The sequence below is a fragment of the Mastomys coucha genome, unplaced genomic scaffold (assembly GCF_008632895.1).
Source record: "Mastomys coucha isolate ucsf_1 unplaced genomic scaffold, UCSF_Mcou_1 pScaffold12, whole genome shotgun sequence".
Taxonomy (NCBI): domain Eukaryota; kingdom Metazoa; phylum Chordata; class Mammalia; order Rodentia; family Muridae; genus Mastomys; species Mastomys coucha.
In genome coordinates, this window is record NW_022196894.1 from 14,943,288 (window position 1) to 14,969,226 (window position 25,939).

The 25,939-nt window shown below is 53.8% G+C and overlaps 1 protein-coding gene across 2 annotated transcripts in view; it reads left to right on the plus strand.

Moving 5' to 3' along the window:
• The window catches only part of Rtn4r (reticulon 4 receptor), a 25,882-nt gene extending 2,883 nt beyond the window's left edge, over positions 1-22,999 (plus strand). Inside the window, exons 1-2 of one of the 2 annotated variants that reach the window (XM_031363335.1) lie at positions 9,534-9,695; positions 21,326-22,999. In XM_031363335.1, coding sequence (XP_031219195.1) covers positions 9,656-9,695; positions 21,326-22,722 — 1,437 coding nt within the window. In that variant the 5' untranslated portion in view covers positions 9,534-9,655 and the 3' untranslated portion in view covers positions 22,723-22,999. Of the gene's footprint in view, positions 1-9,533; positions 9,696-21,325 lie in introns of those variants that run through there. The other variant, XM_031363336.1, reaches the window with a different exon arrangement.
• The last annotated feature ends 2,940 nt before the right edge of the window (positions 23,000-25,939 follow it).

The window sequence follows — 25,939 nt, forward strand, 5'->3', positions numbered from 1 at the left end:
AAAAAAAAAAAAAAAATGAACAGAACAAAGAGGTCCATTTTGTGTTGGTCAGTTACTCCTGGGCATGGGGCCTTTCCTGGATTGAGACAGTTTCACAGAAGCCCTGGCCTGGACCTCTCTATGTAGAACAGATGTTCTTTTTTTTTTTTTTTAAAGATTTATTTATTGTTATATGTAAGTACACTGTAGTTGTCTTCAGACCAGAAGAGGGTGTCAGATCTCATTACAGATGGTTGTGAACCACCATGTGGTTGCTGGAATTTGAACTCAGGACCTTCGGAAGAGCAGTCAGTGCTCTTACCCACTGAGCCATCTCTCCAGCCTGAACAGATGTTCTTAATCTCAGAGACCTGCCTGAGTGCTGGGGTTAACCATGCCTGGCTCCCAAGGGTTTTTTATTGTTTTGTTTTGAGGCAGGTGTAACCACATAGCCCAGGCAGACCTTAAACTCGGAATCCTGCCTCAGCCTCCCCAGTATTGGAATTACCTGTCTAAGCCACTGAACTTTACTTCCAAGGTTCGGCCCCCAGCATTTCTGCTTTAAAGTCCCCCACATGTGCTTTTTCAACTCCTAGTCAATAGGGACCTGCCAGTGGAGGCCCCTCATTCCCTGGACGATATGTTGGGGCACCGAGGGAGGTGGGTGAACCCAGAGAGGGACCTGAGTGAGCCTATGGCTCTGCCCTGGACCAACAGGGCCCTGGCAGCCCCTCTGTGCCTGTTTCCTTCAGGCAGGACTGACCTGTGCTTACAGAGTAAGAGTGGGCTAGTAGGGGTCATCTAGTACAGGGCAGCAATGGAGAGGAGGAGAGCCCCTTGAGGCTGGCCCAAGGGCCGGGGGAAGGAGCACAATAGCCGGCTATCTCGGCTATCTCGGAGGGCTAAGGGCTGAGTCCTTGGCTGTGAAGAAGCCCAGGTTCATTGCTGTTGTTTGTTGTAAGTGGTAAGTTATCTGTGAGGGGCAGGGTCTGTGGGATCATGCCTCCCTCTTGCCATCCAGGCCTGGCTTTAGCGCCCTTTACTTGCCAGGCTCCTGGCACCATGCCTTCCTTTGAAGAGAAAGGGTCCAGCTGGGAGTGGAGGCAGAGGGAGCCCTTCTGCAATCCTGGGCCCAGGGCCCAGAAAGTCTCCCAGAAATCTCAAGCTGTGCATTCAAGAAAGGGGTCTCTCTGTCTCTGTCTCTGTCTCTCTCCGTCTCTCTGCCAGTCTGTCTGTCTGTCTGTCTGTCTGTCTCTCTCTCTCTATCTATCTATCTATCTGTCTGTCTCTCTCTCTCTACTTCTCTCTCCCTCCTTCCCTCCTTCCCTCCCTCCCTCTCCTCTTTCTCCCTCCTTCCCTCCCTCCCTCTTCTCTCTTTCTCCCTCCTTCCCTCCCTCCCTCTTCCTCCCTCCTCTCTCTCTCTCTCTCTCTCTCTCTCTCTCTCTCTCTCTCTTTCTCCCTCTCTCTGTGCATGCACATGTGCAATGGAAGAAGTATGTGAGAAGGACCTGACCCTGTCATACATAGAGTTATAATGCTCCTGGCACTGGCTTGTGCCTGGTCAGTGAAGTTGGAGCTGTCCTGCCCCCATTCTATAAGTTTTGACTTCCAACCTCAGGCAGGGCTGCCTGACTCTTAGCAGCCAGCCAGAGCCTGGACCTTCACAGCCCTAAGAGCTGGGGTGGCTAGCCAGAGCCTGGACCCTCACATCCCTAAGAGCTGGAGTGGCTGCTTTTGTGTCTCTTCAGGGCCTGGCACCCTCTGTACCCTTCTCTGTGCCTGCCCTGTGGCCTGGCTACACACAGCCAAGGTCACCTGGGACAGCCACGTGGCTAAATCCCAGATGCTGTATTTGCTCACTACCCTCTGCTGCTCACCCGCTCCTTTGTGGCCTGCAGATCCTTCTCTGATCAGACGATGAAGAGGGTGAATCCTTACCTCATTGATTCCAGGGTTAAATGTATTAAGGGACAGGTGACTGACCACACAGCCGTCAGTGGGAACCTAGCAGTGGATGTAGGGGACAGGCCTCCCATCTCCCTGCTTGTCCCCAGAGTGCGTGGGCCTGGCTAGGTCCCATCACACCCGGTGTTTGGTACTGCGGTTTCTTCTTTTGTCACTGTATTTTAAACACTTTGCACATCGGGAACTATTCTTGTGAATCATGCTTAACTGGTGAGTGTGGAATCCCTTCCTGAGAAAGCACCAAGATGTACTTGTTTAAACCAGCCCTGGCCTTTTGCATGGCCTTCAGCCACGCAACGCCCCCATACGCATCCCCACAAACCCTCAGTGAAGGACATCAGGGCCAGGATGTGTACCTCTTCCTATACACTTGGGCCAACTTCCAGCCAGGGCCTACGGCAGCCCCACCCCACCACCAGCCGTCTGAGTCTTTTTATACACATCAGGTGGGTGACATGGTAAGTGGACCAGGATTCCAGCTGTAAGAGGGACCATCTGTTCAGCTGGCTCTTGGGGCACCTCTCTCCAGCCCTGTTCCTAGAGCTCCTGGGTCCCTTGTCTGCTGTGGATGGTTGGAGGCTGAGGTGACTGAGGTGTCCCCATGGCAGCCCCCATAGTCTTTCCTCGGAGAGCCAGACCCAGGAAGTGGAGTCAAGAGGCAAGGGCTATTGGTACAGTTTCCCAAGTGTCCTTGAGGAGATGCTGAGCAGGCAGAAGCCAATTTCCCTGTGGTGTCCCAGGTGGGCCTGGTAGGCAGTAAGGCTCATGCTGCACCCTGTCACATGGAGGCTGGCAGAGGTGGGATGTAGACATCTCAGGAACTCCCCAGCCTCATGGGGAGCAGGTTGCTCAGAGGTGCTCTTTGGCCCTCCTGGGAATTGGGAATTGGAGTTTCATGGAATACACCTGGATTTCTTTCCTTTCCTCTTCCTCTTCTTTCTCCTCCTCCTCCACCGTCTCTTCTTCCTCTTCCTCTTCCTTGTTTTTTGATACAGGGTTTCTCTGTGTAGCCCTGGCTGTCCTAGAATTCATTCTGTAGACCAGGCTGGCCTCGAACTTAGAGATCTGCCTGCCTCTGCCTCCCGAGTACCAGTGATAAAGGTGTGTGCCACCACTGCCTGGCTATTGTTGGATATCAAAGATTTTATGATCAATTTTGTGGGAGGGCTGGGTTAGGCTGCTGACACAGCATCTTTCCCACAGGGCACCTCAGAGCCTTGGTTTCAGGTGGGGCAGGCATCTCCAAACTATGCAACAAACTCCGTGGCCTGGTGTACTCACGATGCCATTTTGGGAAACAGTGGTGGGGTGGAGGGTCGGGGGATGAGCAGGCCATCCCACACCAAGCTGCACCCGTGGGGCACCTGGTGGATGGAGGGACAGGTTTCTCCTGGCGTTGTAAGGCAATGTGCAAATTTAACCTTTGGATTTATGACTCTATTTCTTTGCAGCAAATGTCACGGGAAATGTCAGGCAAAGGCTGAAGCTGGGTGAGGGGCCCACTGAGGTAGGGAGCAAGGCTGAACATGTTAGAGTACCCAGGGTCTCCAACCAGAGTGAGGCTCTAGGGTGCTCACTGCCTCCTGGGAGCCCTCTCGGATTGTCCCTGTCCAGCCTACACAGTGTCCTCAATTTGTCCCAGCTATTATGACCTTGTTAAGATGCTGGCTTTCTTCACCCTCCTGCCAGGGCCCAGATGGGGCCAGCTTGGGAACCTGCCAGAAGTTCCCCTTCCCCCGAGTCCAGCCAGCCATAGGATCAGCTCACGCAGTACTGACTTGCTATGTGACCTTGGGCCTCACCAGCCTTTCCTGGTCACTGAAGATGTCATCTGTAATCCAGTTTACTTGTAATCCTGGTGCTTCCAGCTTAGTGCCCTGAGAACCAGGAAAACACAGAGTTCTCAAGATTTGAGGTGTTGTTCTCCAGGAGAGGTTATGGGGAACCATGCATGGCAGCGGTGGGGGTGCCTTTTGGCCCATGAGCCAAAAGCAGACCTTGCATACTGTAGGTACACAGGAAACATGGATGGAAAGCACAAGAAGAGGTTTCATCCTTCTATGAATCCACAACCCCTACCCATATGTCCCTTGTTATGTCCAGCTCCACCTGCCCTAGAAGTAGTTAATGAACAATAACTGCCTCCTGGCCAAGGGCCAGGCTAGTGTGGCCAATTAGAGATCTTCCGTTCCCAAGACCACTCAGTCTGCACCCATCTTATTGGCAAGGCTGCCCCTTATGGTCACCGGCTTGAGCATCTCCCAGGTGATGCAAGGCTAGACAGGCACCTGGGTGCTGCTCACACCAGTGAGGTCTCTTTGCTGATACCCAGCCACCTCCCAACTGATACCACAGTTCCCCAGCTGTGTTCCGCTGAGTATCCCAGGTTCCCCAGATTCAGTCAGATGGTATCATACCCTCTGCACCCAAGGCTGGACTCTGTGCCTTCCCCTCTCACCCCTGAAGAAAGTCCAGTGTCTATTCTGACTTCTTGGCTCTCCCCTCTAGCCCTCATTGCAAGCCCATCAGAGCCACCCATCCCTGGCCCATAGGCATGGATGCCCTCCATTCCATCCCAGGCCCTTGCCTGCTATATCATCTTCCCTGTTAGCCTCCGAGCCTGCTTGAGGTCCAACCTGGCTGCCCCTGCAAGAAGTAAAGCCTTGCTCACTTTCTCTCAGGGTGGACTAGAAGATCTTGTGTAGGAACTGCTGTCCCTTCCACCCTTAATCAGGGAACCTCTTGCCACCTGGGCTCCAAGGCCTCCCCCATCTCTGCATCTCCAAGCAGACCCATCCTGGCATGAGCCTTTAGGGAACATGAGCAATGGGCAGCCACACCAGCAGATAGCTGCAGAGGGAGGTCCAGAAAGCTGCTGCCTATCAACAAAGAGAAACCTCCTCCCTGCTACCTGCCTGCCCCTATATCTGTTGGGGAAATACCCAAGCTCATGGCCCTCAGGACTAGCAGCCAGGGCAGCCTTGTTGGCCAAGATGGTGCAGATGAGAGCTTCAGAATCCAAAGGCGGATGCTGGCTTCAGAGCTTCCCTGTTGGCATGGATAGTGTGAAGGTGGACATGCTGGTGAAAGCCAGCTGGCCACAGAGAACTTGATTTGGCCATGCTGGCCAGTTCCTGGTCATCGGATGATGGGACTCCTCCCAGCAGGCTAAGGAAACTGAGGCTGGGATGGCTTTGGTGGGAGATAAAGCCCACAATTCCTGTACTTCCTCTAACTTTTAGTCAGTCCCACCTACCCTTGCCCCACCTCTGGACAGAAAATGGGTATAGGTGTGGGGGCCCCTGCGAAGCACTGAGAGTACAGGAAGAGCCTGTGCCGGAGCTGCCCCTTTCCCCCAGCAGCCTTTCTGCCAAGAGAGTCCTTGCCAGCTGTCTCTAGTGGAGCAATGTTCTAGGTCATGGTCACTGGACTGAGAGTGCATAGAGGGTGAGGGAGGGTGCCCTGGCTCCAGGCAAGCCCAGCAGCTGGAGAACGTAGACAGGAAGCTAGGGTCTCCATACCTTGGAGAAATGTGAGGGGCAGCCTGACCCTTGGGAAGGAGCCTGGCCTCATGAACGTGGCTGATCTAGGACCTTGGGGGCCTCTGTCAACTTGCAGGGCCACGAGAGGGGCTGCTTGTATTCATACCTGGTCCTTGGAAGGAGTTCCGGCAGTGGGCCCTAAAACTGTAGCTCAAAACAGAATTCCATAGAGAAACGTGGTAACTGCTGTCCTGAGCCTGACCAGCCTCCAGAAGAGCAGTCCAGGGAGGGTTGCGGGCCAGCCCAACGTCGCCCAGAGTGTGCCATGGCTTGCAGTGGCCATGGCTGCTTCTGCCTCCACACTACCCCACGGTGGCTCCTTCCATGGCGCTCTGCCCTGTTCCCCTGATGGGCTCTCAGTCTTCATCTGCCCTGGTTGAGATGTGTCCGGTGTCCCCACCCTCAGAGTGTATGGTGTGGGCATGATGGTGGCATGGAGCCTGACAGGGCTGACCCCTTAGGTCTCCTGAAGAGCTGTAAACACAAACCTTCAGCTCTGTCTGAGGAAGTAGCAGGACTGCTGGTGTTCCCCACTAAGTGTCCCTGGCCTGCCTGCACAGCCCTGGGTGTGCCAGATCCTCTGAGAGGACCATAGCCCCACCCTTGGTAAGGTTGATGGGCACTGAGCAAGCCCCCACTGTGAGGAGGTTAGGATTTGGGTGGGTTTCCATTGCAGGAAGGCCTCAGGGGGCACTGGCCTCTCCCTCCTTCCTCTCAGAAGCCTTCCTGGTCCCACCAGTTACGGGCTGTCCCTGGGCAGTGGAGATCTTGAGAATTTTGTAACATCTTTTCTCCCCAAGTCCTTCCGGGCTCCAAGGAGATGTCTTCAAATCTCAAGACAGAATGGTGTAGTGTGGGCGTCAACAGAGTGGCAAGAGGACCCCAGGCCAGTCCTCTCCAGGCCTGCCCCCTCGAGGTCTGTCCTCTCTGTGGGGGTTTCTCCCTCCCTAGCCAAACTGGCTCTTTGGCCAAGGGGAGGGGCCATGGCTGCTATGGTGTCAGAGCAGATGTCCCTCTGCTCCATGGGAGGCAGGGGTATCAGGGCAGGCTGGCCTTTGGGCAGGGGGAGAAAGGAGTCAGGGGAGGAACTCACTGCGCATGGCCCCAGCAGGATGCCCTCGTGGCTCTGTGTGTTCTGCAGCCTGACACGTGGTCTCTGCACACTGGACCGTGTCCGGGCTGTCTTTTATCTCTCTGCCTCGGCCCCAATTTATGTCAGGCAAGGCTGACACGAGGACAGGTGTGACAAGTGTCTGGCTTCCTGTTCGAAAATTGGCAAAAGAAAAACTCTTCCCATAAAGATATTCCATCTACATTCCTCCTGGATGTCAGTAGAGAGCCCGTCACAGCCGAGACAGATGGCGGCCCTAACACACTCCATCCTTCACCTGCTGCCGGAGCCACAGCCTGGCTACAAGGTGGCTCAAGGTGTCCTCCAGGTGGGTGGTGGTGGTGGGGCATCCGACCTCTTCAGATCCCTCCCTGCCACCGAAGGCTACTTCATTCCCAGCTCTCCCATAGGGCCTCAGTGACATCCAGCAACTCCAGGAGCAGTGGCATATACGCATGAGTCCCTGGTGGCCCTAGCATCACCACACTCCCCCCCTCCTAAGACAGCTACCCAGACCCAATGCCTCAGGGGATGAATTCCCAGGGATCCCTAGACCCTGGGGTCATATGACCATCTTTATCAGCTGTGATCACAGCCCTGGGGAGGGCAAGGTTTGCTAATGTGGTTCTGTGATGGCAGATAGTCAGAGAGGGAAAGGCTCTCAGCCCAGGGCCTCACTTAAGGCCAGGTTGTGTGTGAACACTTATTGTCCTTGCTTTACCTGGGAACATCTGTGGTGAAGACCTGCTCTGCCCTAACTGATGGATGCCCTGGACCCTACAGCCCCATGGACGGAGCTTGTATGCATTGACCCCAGGAGGACTCCACAGAGTCCCCTGTATGTCTGAAGGTGGGCAGGAGCAAAGTCCAGAACTGGTGAAGGAGTGGGTACTCAGAGAAGGGGTTTTGCCCAGAGGGGAGTTGCTTGAAGCCTTGCAGGAGGGACAGGAAGGGCGACGACAGGCTTTCTCCTCCACTGGGTGGGGACATTTCCTCAGGGAGAGGCCAAGTGCGGCTGGCAGTTCTGAGCTGGTGGACAAGACATTTCTTATGCAGCATCAGTACAGATGTCCCTCATGAGCCAGATGTAAACCCCATCATAGTTCTTGATTCAGATGAAAGAAAAAACTCAGGTTGGGGCCCCCAATACAAGTGGATCCAGGGCTCTCAACCCCCAATAGACACAGAGCTGCCCTACAAGGATAGACTGTGGTGTGCAGGGACCTCAGGGCACAGGGCTGTGCTGGGCATCAACATAACGCCAAACAGAATGAGCAGAAACGTTTTGGATTTTACCAGATCATACTCAAGTCTGAAAACCTGAAAAGAATACTCCAAAGTTTTGAGAAGGAGGTTGTACTCGCTCACACTGCCGTAACAAAATACCATGAACCGGGCATCACAAATAGCAGAAATTAATTTTCTCTCAGTTCTAGAGGCTAGAATTCCAGGATCAGAGTCGGATTCTAGTGAGCTACGTGTTCCTGTCTGGCAGATGGCTTTCTTGCTGTGGGAAATGGCCTCTCTGGGGTTTCTTCTAGGCCACTGATCCATCTCAAAGCCTCACCCTTAAGACCTTATCCAACCCTAACCACCTCCCACTAACTCCCTTCAAGTCAGGGGTAGGGTGGACTGGTTACACACCTAAAGCCCCAACATTTGGGGGCCAAGGCAGAATGATCCAGGCCTGGCCCAGCAAGATTCATGTTTGGTTCCCAGTACCCCGAACCCACAGGAGGGGAATCTAATGCCCTCTTCTGACTCTGGGGGCATGGTACTCACGGGGTATACAGGGAACATAACATTCATACATATAAACAGGAAAATAAACTGAAGAGTCCCAGGCTATTCTAGGCTCTCACCTCACAGAGGTCACATGCCAGGCCCAGGTCGGGCACCGCTTAGGCCATTCATGGCTCTCACTGTCAAGCTTCATGAAGCATTTACCTCTTTCCTGGTCATAGTCTTAATGATTCTGCAAAACTGGGCCCCTATTCTCTTTCCTCCCTGGAGCCAGTACAAGAGGGTTCTGGAGAACCTGAGCCTCTGGTGCTCTCCGGATGAATGAATGAGTGAGTGAATGAGTGAATAATAAGTAAAATCACACTGGGGTCTGGGACTTTGGGCACATGTTTGGGGGAAGCTGAGCATAGTAGCTCACACTGTTACCCCTGCTACTTGGAAGGCTGAAGTAGAGTTGAGGCCAGCCTAGGTTACATAGTAAATTCTAGCCTGGGGTGTCCTACAGTACATTGTCTCGCAAAAGAAAAGGTGGTGGTGGGAAGGGACAGTACAAACACCCATCTATAACAGGAGTGAAGTCACTCTTGAGGGTCACTCACAGAAACTCAGGACTTGGGTGCACGAGCCTCCCCGAAGCAGGAGAGGATCAGTGTCGCTCCAGCCCTGAGCATCCTCAGGAAGCCATTTCTAAGCCACACAGAGTCTGCCGTTTGCCTAGAATGGGCATGTAGTTGCATGTGACAAACAGGCACAGAGCTCCTACTATATGCTTGTCACAAGGCATGGTTCTGCCCCATGGTGCCCATAGCCCATGACCCAGTGACAGAAACAGGCTGCAAAGACACTGGCTAAGTCTCTGTCCTGTCCCTGTGGGGCCGATGGGAACTCTGGCACTGGGGAACTCTGGGGTGTGCTTCACGTGTGCCACCCTGGGACCAGCTGCCCTGCCTCACAGCTAAGAAACCCGGTTCCTGGGGCAACAGTCATGACTGAACGGCCCCATGTAGATGAACTTAAGTGTGACCCAGCCTCATTTCTGGCTTCCAAATCCTCAAGGGTCACGTGGGACTACCCCACTGGCCAAGTCATGACCATCTAAAGCAGCAGCCACCCAAAACAGCTGAGGAGTGGGTGGGGCCTGGTTGGAGGGAGGATCTGTTTGGCCTGCTGGTTACAGGGATACTCATTCCCGAAAAGAAGTGCTGACTGACATAGGACCTGGTTACTGGGCCTTCCTGCTCTGTAGAGCACTAGAAACCTAGGCTCTCTATGGACCTTCTTGCATTGGGCTTCGGGGAGGGAAGAAAATAGGGCCATGCTTTGTGGAATCATTACGACTATGGCCAGAAAAAGAGGTAAGTGCTTTTGAAACTTGCTGGTGAAGGCCTGAGGCACCTGAGTGGTGCCTGACCTCGGCCCTGGGTGTGAGGTAAAAGTCAGGGCTCCCAGATCCCCAAGAATCACATGGGAGAGATGGATGCATTCAGATCTAGGTGTGGCTCCTGGCACTGCTGGCCATGCTGTGGTCACTGGAGAAGTCTCCAGTAAGGCCTAGGGCCCATTAGGGAGGGGACTCCCCAAGTCTGGTCCTTCCTCAGCTGAAAAGGAGCCTGGGACCTTGGCTGGCAGTGGGAGCTTTTCACCTTCCTTTTGAGACAGGGTCTCTGACCGAACCTAGAGCCTGCTCATTTATCTAGCCTGGCTGACCAGCGAGCTCCAGGCTTCCTGGCCTTGTCCTTCCTCTGTCTTTCCAGTCCTGAAGTTAGAAGTTCACACTTTCAGTAGCATCTGGCTATTCTGTGGATGCTGGGTGTCCTAACTCAGGCCCTCATGTTTGCACAGCAAGCACTTTATCAACGGAGCTTTGCATTTTTTAGAGCTGGAGAGGGGGGTGGGGGGCAGCAGGAAGGCCACAGAGAGGCTAAGGTACTGCCCAGAAGTGATCTGAGGTACCTGGTCTCCCTGACATCACAGCCCCATGGCTCCCCCTCCCCATGCCCGCCATAGCATCCTAAATGCAGCAGCATCAGGATGTATCCAGAATACAGTGACCTCCTTTTCAGTATGAGGCAGTAGTGCTTGGTTCCCACCCTCGCAGGTGAGAAGCCGCCAACAATTTCCATTCCAAATTGATTTCAAATAAGCAAGCATTATCACACACAATCATATAGGAATAATTTATCACTCGTTAATAAAAGAGCAATTACTTATTCTCATTGCCCCTGCCCGTGTACTGTGGGCTTTGTTGCAGGTTGGAGCTCTGAGAAATAAGAGAAGCGGAGGCCCAGGGGTTGAGTCCCACCTCCAATACAAGGTGGCCCTTACTGACTTTCAATTGCTTCCCCACCCCCAAGACAACCTGAGATGGAGGCTGAAGCCTGAACAGGGCAGTGGTGGTGGCTATGACAGTGAGAAGCATGTGGGTCAGGGCCAGTCAGAATGATAGAACCAGAACAAAATGGATGTGGAGGGACATCGGGGTTGGCCAAGGGACAGCGACTACAGAGCAGGACCTGTGAGCATCCCTTCAAGTGTCTGAATTACAGAAGTCCCATAAAGGGAAGGTAGAGTGGGTCAGAGACCCAGGTCCATTCTTAGCCACCCTTGGCTGGTCAGGGCCGCCCCAGAGACTAACATGCCCTATTCAGGATGCCAGCTTTCCAGCTCTCAGGAGGACTCACGTTCTCTTCTCTTTCACCTGTCCTTCGTTTCTCCTCTGCTTACAGCCGACTGTAGAGTATTTCTTTCTCCTCTTGTCCCACTTCATGGGAGAGCAGATTCTTAACTGTGTTATTCCATTGTCCCCTGGGTCCCACCCCAGGCCTTTGTCCTGCCGCCCGGGATGGTCTCCTTTCATGGGGTGCACACTAACTTCTGTGACTGTGGCTTTGTTTCAGCTGAAGCACATGTAAGGACAGTACAGCGAACCCTCCCGTGTTTACAAATGTGCTCAAGCTAGGCTGGCTGGGACTAGAATCCCATGGTTTAAAAGCCTTTCTGAGTCTTGCAATGTTGCAGTTTCCTGTCATGCAGGGTGCTTTGGGGCGTTGTTTATGATGAGCTTTTCCTCCTGGAATCTCTCAGTCCCCAGGAGCTTGAAGTTTGCTGTGAACGCCCAGTGACAGTCCAGGTCCTTGGCTCTAGGAGTGGTATTATTATTTCTTGGATAATTTTTTACCTCCATTTTCTGTTCTCCCTTCATACAACTGCCCTAAAACACAGTTGACCTACATTTGCCCATTGAATCTCATTCAGTTTTTCTTTTTGTTTTTCTTTCTGGAAGATTTTCTTGACCTTGTTTTCCAACCCTTCTATTGATTCTTTTAATTTTAGCAATTCTATTTTTAATTTCTAGACACTCTTTCTTGTTCTCTGGTGACTCCTTGGTCACAGCACCCCGTTCTTGCTTTAAATCCACTTCTGTCCCTGGGTGGACCAGTTAGAATTCCCCCCTAATTTCCGACTCTTCATCTGCCACCTCTTGAATTCCTTTGCTGTCCACCTCGGTGCCTTTTCACAGCTATGATGGTTGCTGGTCATCTTCTTAGGGAAGCAGGTTCAGGGCTCTGCTGAGATGGGACATGTGAACTGGCAGGTTCCAAGCCATCAAGTAGGAGCTGCGCTGGGCTTTCCCACATGCCAGAGCATAGACCCTCTCTCCGAGTGCCTCTCTACTCCCGACTCTCCACAGGGCATGCTCCTCGGTCACCATCATTTCAGAGGAGAGTGAACACGGGTCTGTATGTAGCTCATACAGATGATGCTGGTGGTTGGGTGGAGCAGAAAGAACAGTTATGCCTGGTGATTAAGCTGCTGCGCCTGCTGCCGCCTGAGTTCAGGTCTCTTGCAGAGGGTGGCAGGCTGTGGTGTGCAGCCCACATAACCCCCACAGGCCAGCAGACCTGCTAAGATGATTCTCAGGAAGGCAGCACACGGTTCCAAATATGCTAAAGGCACAGCCTAACTGCCACTGTCCTATGGCACAGGCACAGCATTCTCTGCATAGAGCAGGGACCACAGTCAGGCCATGCCAGAGTGGCTTTGTGGTAGCTACAGCAAAGGGTTCCTGTGGCTCCTGGGTTCATCTGTACTTCACCTTCTCCAGCTCCTCATCTGAATCACAGAGACCAAGGTCAGGCATAGAGGCTGGATATACCAGTCCTGGGTGTCAAACCCTAGGCTAGCTTCTGGGGAGGCAGGATACTAACTCCAGCCCAGACCTGGCTAGGGACACTTCAGTGGGAATTCAAAGCTGTAGGCAATCTATAGGGTCCTGGAGAGGTGGTGCTGGGCTAGTGTGATCCTCACATTGCTGGTGTGGTGACAGGCTCAGGGGACTTGGCCTCTTCTCTAGCTACTCTAAAAGTGGGTGGAACCTACATTTGAGCCTCAATCCTCAGCCAGCCCAAGGAAGAAGGCTTGGACCAAGAGTGAGGTGTTGTGGGGATCAAGGAGGCTAGGATAGCTGTCTCTTCCTGCCCTGTGGTCCTTAGGGGCATGAATAAGCTTGCAGGGATCCTGGGGCCAAGGAGTGTGCTTTGTCTCCTCATCTCACTGGTATCTTATTGGGGTTTTGCCTCAGGGCCTTTATATGTGGACTAGAAGTAATGGCCACCTACTTACTGTGTAGTGGGGTGTCTTGGTCCCTGTGCTATTGCTGTGAAGAGATGCCATGACCAAGGCAACTTGCATGAAAGAAAGAATTTAATTGGGAACTTGCTTTTAGAGGCTTAGTCCATTATCATCATGGCAGGGAGCATGGTAGCAGGCAGGCATGGTGCAGGAGAGTAGCTGAGAGCTACACCTGATCCATAGGCAGAGAGACTGACTAGGCCTGGCATGGACTCACCTCAAAGCCCACCCTAGGTGATGGACGTACTTCCTCCGACAAGACCGCACCATGGGCCTGAACCTTAAACTGTGATCCGAAAGGAACCTTCCCTCCCTAAAAAGCTGACTCAGATTTTGTCACGGCGACAGAAAGCTGACTAACAGGACCATGACTGTTAAGTGATGGTCGAAGTCCAGCAATGATGGCGATTATGATAATGCTGATGCTAATGACAGTGGTGGCGGTGACGGCCACAGTGATGGTGATGTTGGTGATGACAGCAATGACGATGGAGATGCCCATGTGATAATGACAGCAAAAGACACTTGTGGCCCACTTTCAGTTTGTGATCTTGGCCGTGGGTCTGCATGAGTAGCTGGCTCTAAGGTCACCAGGCCTCCCTGTTTATCAAATAGTACTTCCTTTACCTTTCTTGAGCTGAGTCTTCTGCCCGTAATAAATCCCATTTTCTTAACTGTGAATGTCTATTAGCCAAGGCTAGACTCTTGACATCTTGGGAAGTTATCAGTGCTGGCTTGCTCCCATGCTCCCATGTCCCATGCTCACTCAGACCAAGACCTGATGGCTGTGAGTCAGAGAGCCAGCTCCATAGAGTCTGGCCAGAGCTTCTGAAGCAGTTTGCAGCAGAGAGTCCTCAAGGCCCTGCAAAATCCTGGAGGTGATTAAACTGGCATAACAGGACCAGCATCCCAGCAGAACCCCACCTGAGCCGAGCCACTACCAACCCCAAACCCACCTCCCCCAGGTTTGTTTCCTTGTTAGGGCCCTTATCCTTCCCTCCCAGAAGAGGAGTGACCTTTACTACTGCCTCCTGATACCTGGGGACAGCTGTTCATCTCTTTCTTAAAAACAATTTTGGTCTTTTGGCTTATTATTTTTTTTTAAGATTAAAAAATTTAAGCCTGCATGTATGGGTGTGAGCCATGTGCATGTCTCGTGCCCTCAAAGATCAGAAGAGGCCATGAGCTCCCCAGGAACTACATTTAAAAATCATTGTGAACAGCTACGTGAGTGCTGGGAACCAATGTGCCCCACTAGGAGGGCAACAAGTGCTTGGAACTCTTTCTCTTCCTGCCTCCATCTCACAATTTCAAGAGTAGAGTGTTCCCTAACCCCAGTTTGGTTTGGGGTTTTTTTGAGACAAGGTCTTGCTATGATTGATCTTCCGCTCATGATCATCCTACCTCAGCTTCCCACTTTGATTTCCAAGTTGTGTTCTATTAGGCATACTTAGTTACATGACCTCCTGACCGTGTCCTTAGCAAAATACTTGATTTTCCATAACCGAAACAGGATTTCACTACTTCCACATGCTACCTCCAGTCCCCCTGAATGTTGGTCTAGTTAACATGGGGTTAGTCCCCTATGCTAACCCTACACTAAGGTGAGAGACTGCTGTGCTCAGCCTACCCAGCCATGTGGGCTTGGCAGGAGCAATGAATGGTCCTCTCTGACTGCAGGATTCCTTTTCCTTAGATAGGAGGTTGAGTGCCCTTGGCTGAGCCCTTGTGAGTGTTAAGATAGCCACACAGCACACAGCAGGTGTTCAGCCACAAAGCGGGTCGGCAAACTTCCTGTAAGAGGGCCCAGCACCGTGGGCCACACCATGTGTGGTGCCAGCGTCACTGTGCCGAAAGCGGCCCTGGATCGTGGGTGAGCACATAGATGTGGCTGCGTGCCAAGGAAACAGCTTATTGCTAATGGAACAGCCCGCTTTTGGGCTCTTGAGTGCCTGGGGCCCCTCAGCCTTTTTTTCTAGCTCCATGGACTCAGTCAGTGCTTTGGCCTTGGAGGGTGGTTCCAATGGGCACATCTAGCTGAAGAGGATTGTATACTCCCTCGTGGATCCCTTGTTCCCACTGGCACTCTCTGCCTGTCCTGCTGCCACACTGGCTCTGTGACAAAAGTCTCCGGAGGCTGGGGCGGCCCAGTTTAGGAGGGTGTGCTGAGGCTTCATTAACTGCCCATCTCTAGTGGAGTCCTGTCTGCCTTCTTTCGTCCTGAGGAGTGGCCAAGAGGCACAGTCAGTGGGTCCCAGAGGGTGGGAGCCAGAGGGTGCAAGCTGATGACAACCTCCAGGCCTGCATCGCCTTTTTATAGCAGAATAAGTTCAGCCTGGGCAGAGGCCACCTGCCTGCTTGGTTGATCATGTTCTACAAATGCAAGAACCGTGGAGAGGCATCATCTACCTTCTCCCACCTCAGGCTAGCAGACCTTCCTCTAGGTCCTGATGTCTGCACAGCCCTCTGTACCAGCCCATTTCTGCCCCTGTGTCCAAGGGTTACTGGCTTCTATAACACGTTCACTGTGTTTTGCATACTGCAAGTGACATATTGACAACACAGTCCTTTGTCTGCCCTCCTCACCCCAACTGCTTGACACCTAATATATGTTTTTATCTCCCAGTCGAGGCCTAGTATATACAAGTATCACATGTACCCCATGACTTGTACTTACTTTGTGTTGACACTCAGGGCCTCATGGATCCACAGCAGATTCAGGGAGAGTCTGGGTGATCCAGGGCTCTGTCTAGAATACTTTTCCCGGAAGTAGATTTGAGGTACAGAAGGCAGAAGACAGTCCTATAGACCCTGCCAGGCAGAGCATCCTCAACAGCATCAAGACGGCAAGAGTGGGGGGCATTTGTGTGGCAGTCCTGGGGCTTAGGCTTCATAGGATGCCTATGGTAGGGATATACCCAGTCATTGCTTAGTTCCACATTAGTGTCCCTGGGGACTGAAGCCGAGACTGGAAGATGGATTGAATTAGCAGCAGGACCACAGAGGAGGCCTGGGGGTGAGAGGTAGGTAATTAGGCAGCAGGTGTTTGTTGGCTAGCAGCTGCCTGTCAGGGAGGGGGACACTGAGTTGGATGGGCTTCAGCCAGGCAGAACCTCTAGGTACTCTACCATAGGCCCACAGAGCAGGGTTCTCAGGGCAGGATCCAGGAGGTGAGTATCCTGGTGAGGCTCGGGAGCCCCTAAAGTAAACAATGGACAGAGACAGAAAATGTATTCCTAGGAGAGACGCACACTTGTAATCCCAGCTACTCGGGAGGCTGAGAGAGGAGCACTGCAAGTGAAAGGCCAGCTTGGGCATCTCCATGCCCGTCTGTGAAATTAAAAATGGAAGAGCTGAGCACGGTGGTGTGTGCCTTTAATTACAGCACTCGAGAGGCAGAGGCAGGTGGGTCTCGGTGGGTTCTCTGAGGACGGGAGGATGACCTGACATAGTCAAAAGCCACTTCCAACAGCTCTGCTCCAGTTACAATACGTCAAGCAGCCAGAACACATAACCAGGCCTCAGTTTCCCTACTGCTATGTCCGGGCCTGAGGTGCATCAGCATGGGTCTTGTATCTGCCTATCATGGCAAGTGACCTTGCCCATTATCGACCTGGCCTGTTTTGCTCAATAGTCAGGATCAATAAGGAACAAGGCCTCGAGGGATCAGGACAGGGCAGCAGAGGGTGGTGACCACACCCTCAGGAGACACAGGGTGTGCTTTCCTCTGTGCTTTCCTTGCCTTCCTGCCCACCCCCTTACTGTGCTCTGTGGAGGACCCAGGAGGCACAGTGTGGATATAAGCTGTCACTGCGGCCAGTGATGGATGGAAGGTGGGCAGTGTGTGTGTGTGTGTGTGTGTGTGTGTGTGTGTGTGAGGGAGAAGTGAGTGAATGTGAGGGTACAGATGGGGTGGGGTTAGCAGAGATGCGCTGGACCCAGGGAGGAACTCCCCTCTGCAGTGTGGGGATGACTCGGTCCGGTCAACCTCTCCCGGAGCTATTTCTGGTCTTGTATGCAGAGCTGTTCTGCCTTGTAACTGTGGTCTCTTCTGAACTGCTTCAGCAGCAGCCCAGCCCCTTCTACAGCCTTCTGACCCCAGCTTTGTATATCCATAAAGATATCTCCCAGCCCTAGACAACATGAGAGATCCCCATGCCCCAGTGCCTATCGAGCAGACCAGCAGTCTAGCACCCGTTAGCTGCCCTGGCCATGTAGCAATTGTCCTTCATGAACTGGCTAGATTCTCCTTGACAGCACTTCAGGAAGCACGTGCCCTATCTCCCATTCCCCCTTCCTTTTAAACTGCCTCATATGTGAGCAGGGGGCTTCACTACCCACTGCCTCGGTTTCCTGATCTGTGAAACAGACTGCTGCCGATGGTAAGGAATGAGTTCCTTTGTGGCACTGAGGCTTTTATACCTCAAGTAGTATACATCTGGTAGGCTCTGCCAAAGTTCACGGGGTAGATATTCTCAATCCTGAGGGCACCCAGCTGGTACAAGGATAAAAGCCAGCGCCTGGGGTCTGTGAGCCTGCACTGTTTCTTGGTCTCATCATGTGAGGATGAGAGGCCATCCCCATGGGATGTCAGGCTTGGCTAGGGTGGCGGGTGGAGTGTATGCAAGACCGCAGTGGGAGAGAGATGCTAAAGAAGGCAGTCTCAGCCCTGCAGTTCACTGGGCTGCTGAGGTGAGAGCTGCTGACCTCAGCAGTGCCTGCCTGCTGGCTCAAGTGGCTGCTGGGTGTGGCCCCAGAAGCCTCTCACCTACCCGGCCCCTCTCCTCCCTCTCTCCCTGTTCACACCCCCTGTTCCCTCTGCTCCTGCCTCCTATTTCCTCTCTCTTCCTCCTTCCTCCTCTTCCTTCTTCCATTCCTACTCTCCTGTCTCCCCCATCTCTCTCTTCTTCTCCTCTCTCCCCATTCCCTCATCAATGAATGTGAATTGGGCTCTTGACTCAAAAGAGCTGCGGGTGCCAGATGAATAATAGCCCAGTGGCTATATCCTGCCTGATCTGGCTGCCCCAGGTGGAGAAGGAGCCTGGATCTGTATCCAGTTATTGTCCTCCCTGGGGAATCTCAGAGTCATGTACACTAAGAAGCCAGTCCTTTCCCACGATCACCTGCAGGCCCCTGTGGCTCCCTAGATGACCTGAACTGAGCCAGAAGCCACCGGCCATGACCTAGTTCCAACAGCCAGTTAGTTCCCCATGGAAAAGCCCTAGAGGAGACCCACACGCCAGTCTGATGAAAACTGACTTAAGTGTAGCTAGAGAAATATAAAAAAGCTATATGCACAGCTTACAAGGCTGGCTCAAGTGGATGTAGGGTTCTGAAGGAGTCTCTGCGTGGATGCCATGTGAGAAAGACGGACCTCCCAGGACCACTTTCCGCCCACGTGTGCATGCCAGGTGCTTTCTGAGAAAGGGCACGTGAATGAGACTGGGAGGCCAGAGGGCTAAGCTGCTCGGCAGAAGGAAAGCACTTGCCCATGAGGATTGGTGGGCAGGTGGGAATGGAAAAGAAATGGGAATGGAAGGGTCCAGACCTGAAGTTCAGAAGCCTTGTGGCACTGCAGAAAGCACAGAATGAGCCATCAAGGCCTGCAGGGTGGCAGAGAGAGAGAGAGACTGAAGAGGGCAACCCAGGAGTGGGGTCAGGGGACATCCTCACAACTCCTGGTCAGGTGTCTGGGTATTTCCCCAATCCCCTGCTGCGAACACACGCAATGCTGCAAAGTTGGATTTGATTAGCTCATAAAAAGATGCCCCCTCATGCTTGCTCAGCGCAGGAGTTGCCATGGAGACCAGCGGGCAGGCCCCAAGGGGGGCCAGACCGAAGCCAATTACTGTGGCTAAGGCAGTAGAGCCTACCCCAGCCCCTGTGCTGACAGGGTAGGTGAGAAGGGCCGCCTCTCAGAAGTTGATTTCCAACAGAAGCACAGCTGTGTCTTTTACCTTCCGCCTGGCAAGGCTCAGCACCCCATAGCAGCTCCTCTGGTTGCCTACATCCCTACTGTGGCCCAGCCCTGGGGACCCTGACCACAGCTGAGTTAGCATCTGGGCAACCTCAGGACTGGGGGCTGTAGCCTGTCTCAGTCCACCGCCGATGTGGTAGGTGGCACAGAGAGATTGGTGGTACCTTGAGTGTATGTGAGGTCCAGTCAGTGGCATGGCATTGTAGGTGACAGGCAGCCTTTAAAAGCACGACTGAGCTGACAAAGTGACCTACCTGTCATCCATGGCAGTAAAATCTCTAGCCTGGCCATGGGGAGATGAAAGCCCTCCACTTACCCAGTCTTGGGTCCTGAGTTCAAGACCAGGAAATGCTGGTACACATGGTATGGCACATAGGGCATCATGGGGCGCTAACAAGGCCAGGCTCCACTGTCCCAGGAAGGACGTGTAAGAAGAGAATGTGAGAGGAATCTGGCTGCTTAGACAGAGCCTCAAACCCATGTGCAGCCCACACATAGCCAGCCCAGGGAGGGGCATCCATGGATTGGGGGCTTCTGGACCTGACTTGCCACCATGGTTGCCAACAAATGATTCGAGGCCCAGCAAACCCAAGCTCTTCAAAACCGCCTGAGTATTTAGAAGTGAAGCTCCCAAGGTCTGAAATCTTGCTCAGCTCTTACTTAGGCTTGCCTGGCCTATAAGGCTCAGGATTTAGAGCAACAGTCACCACACTCGAAAGAGGACCATTTATGGTAAGGGGACCAGTGAGAAGTCTCTCCAGAGGCCAAGGCTTGGTGAGGAAAGCTAGCTCCTGGCCTGCCCAGCCTCCCTCTTGTGTAGCCTACTCCACCCAGTTAGCCAGCCTTGGCCTCCTGTCTGCAGAATCCTGCTCTTAGCTAGCTGCCAACACAGGTGTTAGCTGTCAATGGAGGTGTTAGCTGATAAGCCGGTAACCCTCCCAGGGGGATTCACATTTTAATAGACTCACTCCTGAAAGAGCCTTTCGTATTCAAAAGGATGGGGCTCTAGTGACAAGTCAAGAAGCTTTTTCTTAGGGATGGTGGCACCCCAGCCCTAGCTGCAGTCTGCTGCAGCTTCTGTAGGTCCGTGGCCACACCCAGATAGATCTGACCCAGAGACTAGGATGGAGCATGGTGCCTTGGGACCACTAAGAGAAGTGAGGTGGCCACGGGGATGGGGAGGAAGGCTGGAAAGGGATGGAGCTAAGAATGAGGCCAGGGGAGGAGGCTGCAGAAGGCGTTCACAGCCAACTCAGGAAGTGCTTAAAAGGGAGGCTGTGTGGAGGAGGAGCAGCCTGCCCTGGGGGCCTGGGAGAGGCTCCTGGGGTAGGATCCTGTGCCCTCCCTCCCTCCTCACCCTACCCAGGCTCCTCTTCCTTGATGAGCAGAGGTGCTAGTGAGAAGACCTACCCCTGGCCTCAGGAGACCTCTACAGGCAAAGGAAGCCCTCCAGGGGCTGCAAATTCAAACATATCTCTTATTTTAGCATGAGGAGGTTCCTAGAATCCCAGTTGTCAGAAGTCCTTAAGAGCTGTAGGGGACTTGGCTGGGCATGGAGTTGTCTCAGCCCCTCCTGCTGCAGCCTGGGCCAAGGGACATGGCAAGTCTAGGGATGCATCTCGGGCCACTCCAACATTGTTTTTCCCCCAAGAGCCAGACTCTCCCTCTTCCATCTTTTTTTTCTTTTTTCTTTCTTTCTTTCTTTCTTTCTTTCTTTCTTTCTTTCTTTCTTTCTTTCTTTTTTTTTTTTTTTTTTGGTTTTTCGAGACAGGGTTTCTCTGTGTAGCCCTAGCTGTCCTGGAACTCACTCTGTAGACCAGGCTGGCCTCAAACTCAGAAATCCACCTGCCTCTGCCTCCCAAGTGCTGGGATTAAAGGCGTGCGCCACCACCGCCCGGCTCCCTCTTCCATCTTAACCTGCAGCCTGATGAAGTTGAATTGGGCAGATCAAGGATAAATAAAGCGAAGGCCAGTGGAGGCAAACAGCAGCCAGGTCCCAGGGGTTCTTCGGTGTGTTGGAGCCCTGAGCTGGTATATGTGCTACCCGAGAAGGCCTTCGGATGTGTGTTATTTAGTGACCAGTTGGGATAGCCCTGCTGTAAAGCAACAGTCATGTCAGTAGGTGTATGAGGTGGGGTGGCATGGGGACTGGGGGTTCAGACATGATCACCAGTGTGGAATGTGTCTCCAAAGACAACTTACAACCCAGTATTATCTATATGGAGTAGAAGGCAGAGGTCTTCCATCCCCATCCCCAGAGCTGGGAGCCTTGGACTCTGCCCAGTCCCCTAGAGACCCCACTCAAGGAGAACTGGTTCCAGCATCAGCTCTCACCTCTTCGGGCTCCTGTCTGATCACCTTTTTCTCTGCCCACAGGAAGCCGGCTGCTGGCATGGGTATTATGGCTACAGGCCTGGAGGGTAGCAACACCATGCCCTGGTGCTTGTGTGTGCTACAATGAGCCCAAGGTAACAACAAGCTGCCCCCAGCAGGGCTTGCAGGCCGTGCCTGCTGGCATCCCAGCCTCTAGCCAGCGAATCTTCCTGCATGGCAACCGAATCTCTCACGTGCCAGCTGCTAGCTTCCAGTCATGCCGAAATCTCACTATCCTGTGGCTGCACTCTAATGCGCTGGCCCGGATCGATGCTGCTGCCTTCACTGGTCTGACCCTCCTGGAGCAACTAGATCTTAGTGATAATGCACAGCTTCGTGTCGTGGACCCTACCACCTTCCACGGTCTGGGCCACCTGCATACACTGCACCTAGACCGATGTGGCCTGCAGGAGTTGGGTCCTGGCCTGTTCCGTGGACTAGCAGCTCTGCAGTACCTCTACCTACAAGACAACAATCTGCAGGCGCTCCCTGACAACACCTTCCGAGACCTGGGCAACCTCACGCATCTGTTTCTGCATGGCAACCGTATCCCCAGTGTGCCTGAGCACGCTTTCCGTGGCCTGCACAGTCTTGACCGCCTCCTCTTGCACCAGAACCATGTGGCTCGTGTGCACCCACATGCTTTCCGGGACCTTGGCCGCCTCATGACCCTCTACCTGTTTGCCAACAACCTCTCCATGCTGCCTGCAGAGGTCCTAATGCCCCTGAGATCTCTGCAGTACCTGCGACTCAATGACAACCCCTGGGTGTGTGACTGCCGGGCACGTCCCCTCTGGGCCTGGCTGCAGAAGTTCCGAGGTTCCTCATCAGACGTGCCCTGCAACCTGCCCCCACGCCTGGCAGGCCGTGATCTTAAGCGCCTCGTGGCCAGTGACCTAGAGGGTTGTGCTGTGGCTTCAGGGCCCTTCCATCCCATCCAGACCAGTCAGTTCACTGATGAGCTGCTGGGCCTCCCCAAGTGCTGCCAGCCCGATGCTGCAGACAAAGCCTCAGTACTGGAACCCCGGAGGCCAGCTTCTGCTGGAAACGCCCTCAAGGGACGTGTGCCTCCTGGTGACACTCCACCAGGCAATGGCTCAGGCCCTCGGCACATCAATGACTCTCCATTTGGGACTTTGCCCAGCTCTGCAGAGCCCCCACTGACTGCCCTGCAGCCTGGGGGTTCCGAGCCACCAGGACTGCCCACCACTGGTCCCCGTAGGAGGCCAGGTTGTTCCCGGAAGAATCGCACCCGCAGCCACTGCCGCCTGGGCCAGGCAGGAAGTGGGAGCAGTGGAACCGGGGATGCAGAGGGTTCAGGGGCCCTGCCTGCTCTGGCCTGCAGCCTCGCTCCTCTGGGCCTTGCACTGATATTTTGGACAGTGCTCGGGCCCTGTTGACCAGCCACCAGCCACCAGGTGTGTGTACATATGGGGTCTCCCTCCAGGCCGCCAGCCAGAGCCAGGGACAGGCTCTGAGGGGCAGGCCAGGCCCTCCCTGACAGATGCCTCCCCACCAGCCCACCCCCATCTCCACCCCATCATGTTTACAGGGTTCCGGGGGTGGCGTTTGTTCCAGAACGCCGCCTCCCACCCGGATCGCGGTATATAGAGATATGAATTTTATTTTACTTGTGTAAAATATCGGATGACGTGGAATAAAGAGCTCTTTTCTTAAGCTGTGGCCTCTTGGGCTGCGGTACTGTGGGTGGTGAGAAACGAGGGTGGGTCCCAGCATAGCATCTCCTTCAGACACTGGCACAGAAGGCCTGAGAGGAGATAGAACTGCCCACCCTCATTGGTAGGGCAGTTTTGGCTGGGAGGGGGGGGACGACTCACATATGGGAGTGAGGTGACATTCTCACCAACCTCCAGCTATACCAGTGCGCTTGCCCCATAGCTGACATCCATGAGCTCAGCCAGCTTCTCTGTGAGCTGGGCTGACTATAAGCTCAGCAATATATGGTTCTAAACAAGTTCGGTTTTGTGAGGACATCTACTCTGGGGTTGTCCAGCCCAAGGGGAGGCTGAGAGTGAGGTGTAAAGACCATGTTCCCCTGCTTGGGAATGATCAGGAATGAGGTAGCTCTAGAGGAGAGCTCAAGCTCATGCAAGGGCTGTGTGCATCCTCATATCACTGCCCCAGGTCACAACCTCATGCCTAGGTGCCTCATATCACCCCATAGCCCTTGAGGACACACGTGGCCATGAATACACGTGAGCACAGAACAGACACACATGGCAGAGCAGGAGCCACACCGACAACACGTGTGTGTGCATGTGCTTAAAACAGCGCAGACAAGAAGATTGCATGTGTGATTCTCTGAGGCCTGTGCTGAAAAGGCCTCAGACAGAGAATGAAAAGAATCACTTGGCCAGGAAAGAGTGAGGAAGTGGTTGTGAGGAGACCAGGAAGGGGTCTGCCTCCCCCACCAGGGCAAGAGCTGAGAGAAAGGGAAAAAAATGCAGAGACCTGGGGGAGGGAATTGGGGGAGCCAGATGGCCATGGGGGCGGCCAGGGATCCAGAAGCTCAGGGAGGAGGCTGGGTGGAGGAATGTGCTCAGCAACCACGGAGGAGGGACCCAGGGCAAAGTTGGAATCTGAGGGCCTGGTCTGGCTTCTCTTCCTTGCTGGGAACCTCTTCCAGGAAACCCCTGGGCTTGGGCTTGGGCCTGGGCCTGGGCCTGCTGGTGCTACCACACATACCCACACGGCTGTCCACATTTACACCTGCAGTTTGTTCCTCTGCAGAGTGGACTCTAGCCTGTGGTCCAGGCCAGGGCATCATTGCTTGTCCCTAATCTGAGGATGCTGCAATTGGAACAGGTCTCATGGGTGAGAGAGCACTGCCTGCCCAGCCCCTTCCCCCTAGGAGCTAGTCTCCAACACCCTGTTCACCCTCATAGCCCTAACTGAGGAGGCTTGGTGTACTGCCTGTGAAGAAGACAGCCTGCCACAGCATCCTAGGAGGCTGCTGGCCTGCACCTGGTGGACAGACAGGGGTCTTCATTGACCAGCTTACCACTAACAGCAAGGAGCTCCTGCCTATTTGGAAAGACCAAGGCAGCCTGCCGAGTCTGCGGGAGGGGCAGTGCTGAGGGGTAAGGCTAGATCTTCCCAAATATAAGTCAGGACCAAAAAGCTTCCATTGACAAAGAACCGTAGGGGGTCCTGAGCTGGCCATCTGCAGCAGATATTGGCACTTTCAGTGGCTTACAAGGACAGAGGGTCCTATCTTAGTCCACATGCCTTCAGAACAGGGAGTCCACTACATATGCTGAGCTTGCTCTTCATTGACAGGCACTATCTGGCCTCAGGCCACTTTCTGCTGGCCCACAGGTAGGGATTGGAAGTCAGCCCCTGGTGATGGCAAGGAAGGCTTCCGGGCCACATGCTGTCTTGTAACCAGGCTAACAACCTAAGTTGCATATATTGGGTCCTACCGACCCTGCCCTGTCCCTTGAGGCTCTGCACATTCCCCTCTCCAGAGAGAGAAGTCTGGGGGCATGTTACAGAGTGAAGATAATGGTCTAGCCAGGTTGCCAGTGAAGGTGGTGTAGAAGCTAACGAGGGCAGGGTACAGAAGCAATGGCCAGAGGTATGTGTGCTAGAGAGCATGCATCTTTTTAGACGTTGTCTTAAGGGGGAGTAGGCAGGGGTCTAATTTTTGGAGACAGCTCTTCTGGCAGTGATGCACGGTGTTGGGCGGGTCTGTCTACACACAGGTAGGGACTATGGAATTGCCACTTTCTGGCCAGACCTTAGGGGTGGCAGATCCAGAAGGCAGAGGATGTGTTTCAAGTCGGACTTGACAGGATGGTTGGAGGCGGTGGGCAGGGCTCCCAGGCGTCTGCCCTAAGCAGCCGGCAAGGGGCGCCTGTCCCCAAGGAGGGGGTGCCAGGAGGAGCGGCTCGTTGAGGCCCAGGAGACATCTGGGCGGGGGTGTCGCGTGGGCTGTGCAGGCTGAGCTCGGGAGAGGGGCCCGGCTGGAGGACACATTTGGGAGTCGTGAGCATTTGGGTGATATTTACAGCCCAGGAATGGATGAGATCACCGGCCGGTGATGGGGAGGGACCTGAGAGGAGTGGGGGTTGGGCCAAAGCCCCAGGACTCCACTCTGGCCCACCCCTAACCTTCTTTATCTCTACCCACCTTGTTTGGGCTCAGCAGGCTCCCTTAGGTCAGGTTCTGGACATCAGTTTGGCCTCTGGCTAGTGTCCAACCCCGGGTCTCTGGGACCCTGAGGCTGTGCAGGAAGCTAATTAAAGCCATGCAAAGCACTGTGGAGTATGTCAACCCCCCCCTTGGGTGTCCACTGCTGGTTTACCATGGACACACCTGGCTCCCTTCCAAGGATTCTAGGCCAACCACAGGGCTCCCTGTGATATAATCCTTCCCTGTTCATAGGCCTGGCCCAGTATCCCAAACCCTGCCAAGGCCACACCATTGAGCATAATTTCTGGAGATTGACGGCTGGAACCTGACTCACAGTGGGTAGGTACCCTGGGAAACAAGTCTGGAGCAAGCAGCCCTTGAAGCACTGCCTCAGAGCTGGCGTCTCCTAAGGTCACTCAGGACCCCTTGCAGGTCCTCGTGTCTCAGAAGCTGTGTCAGGGC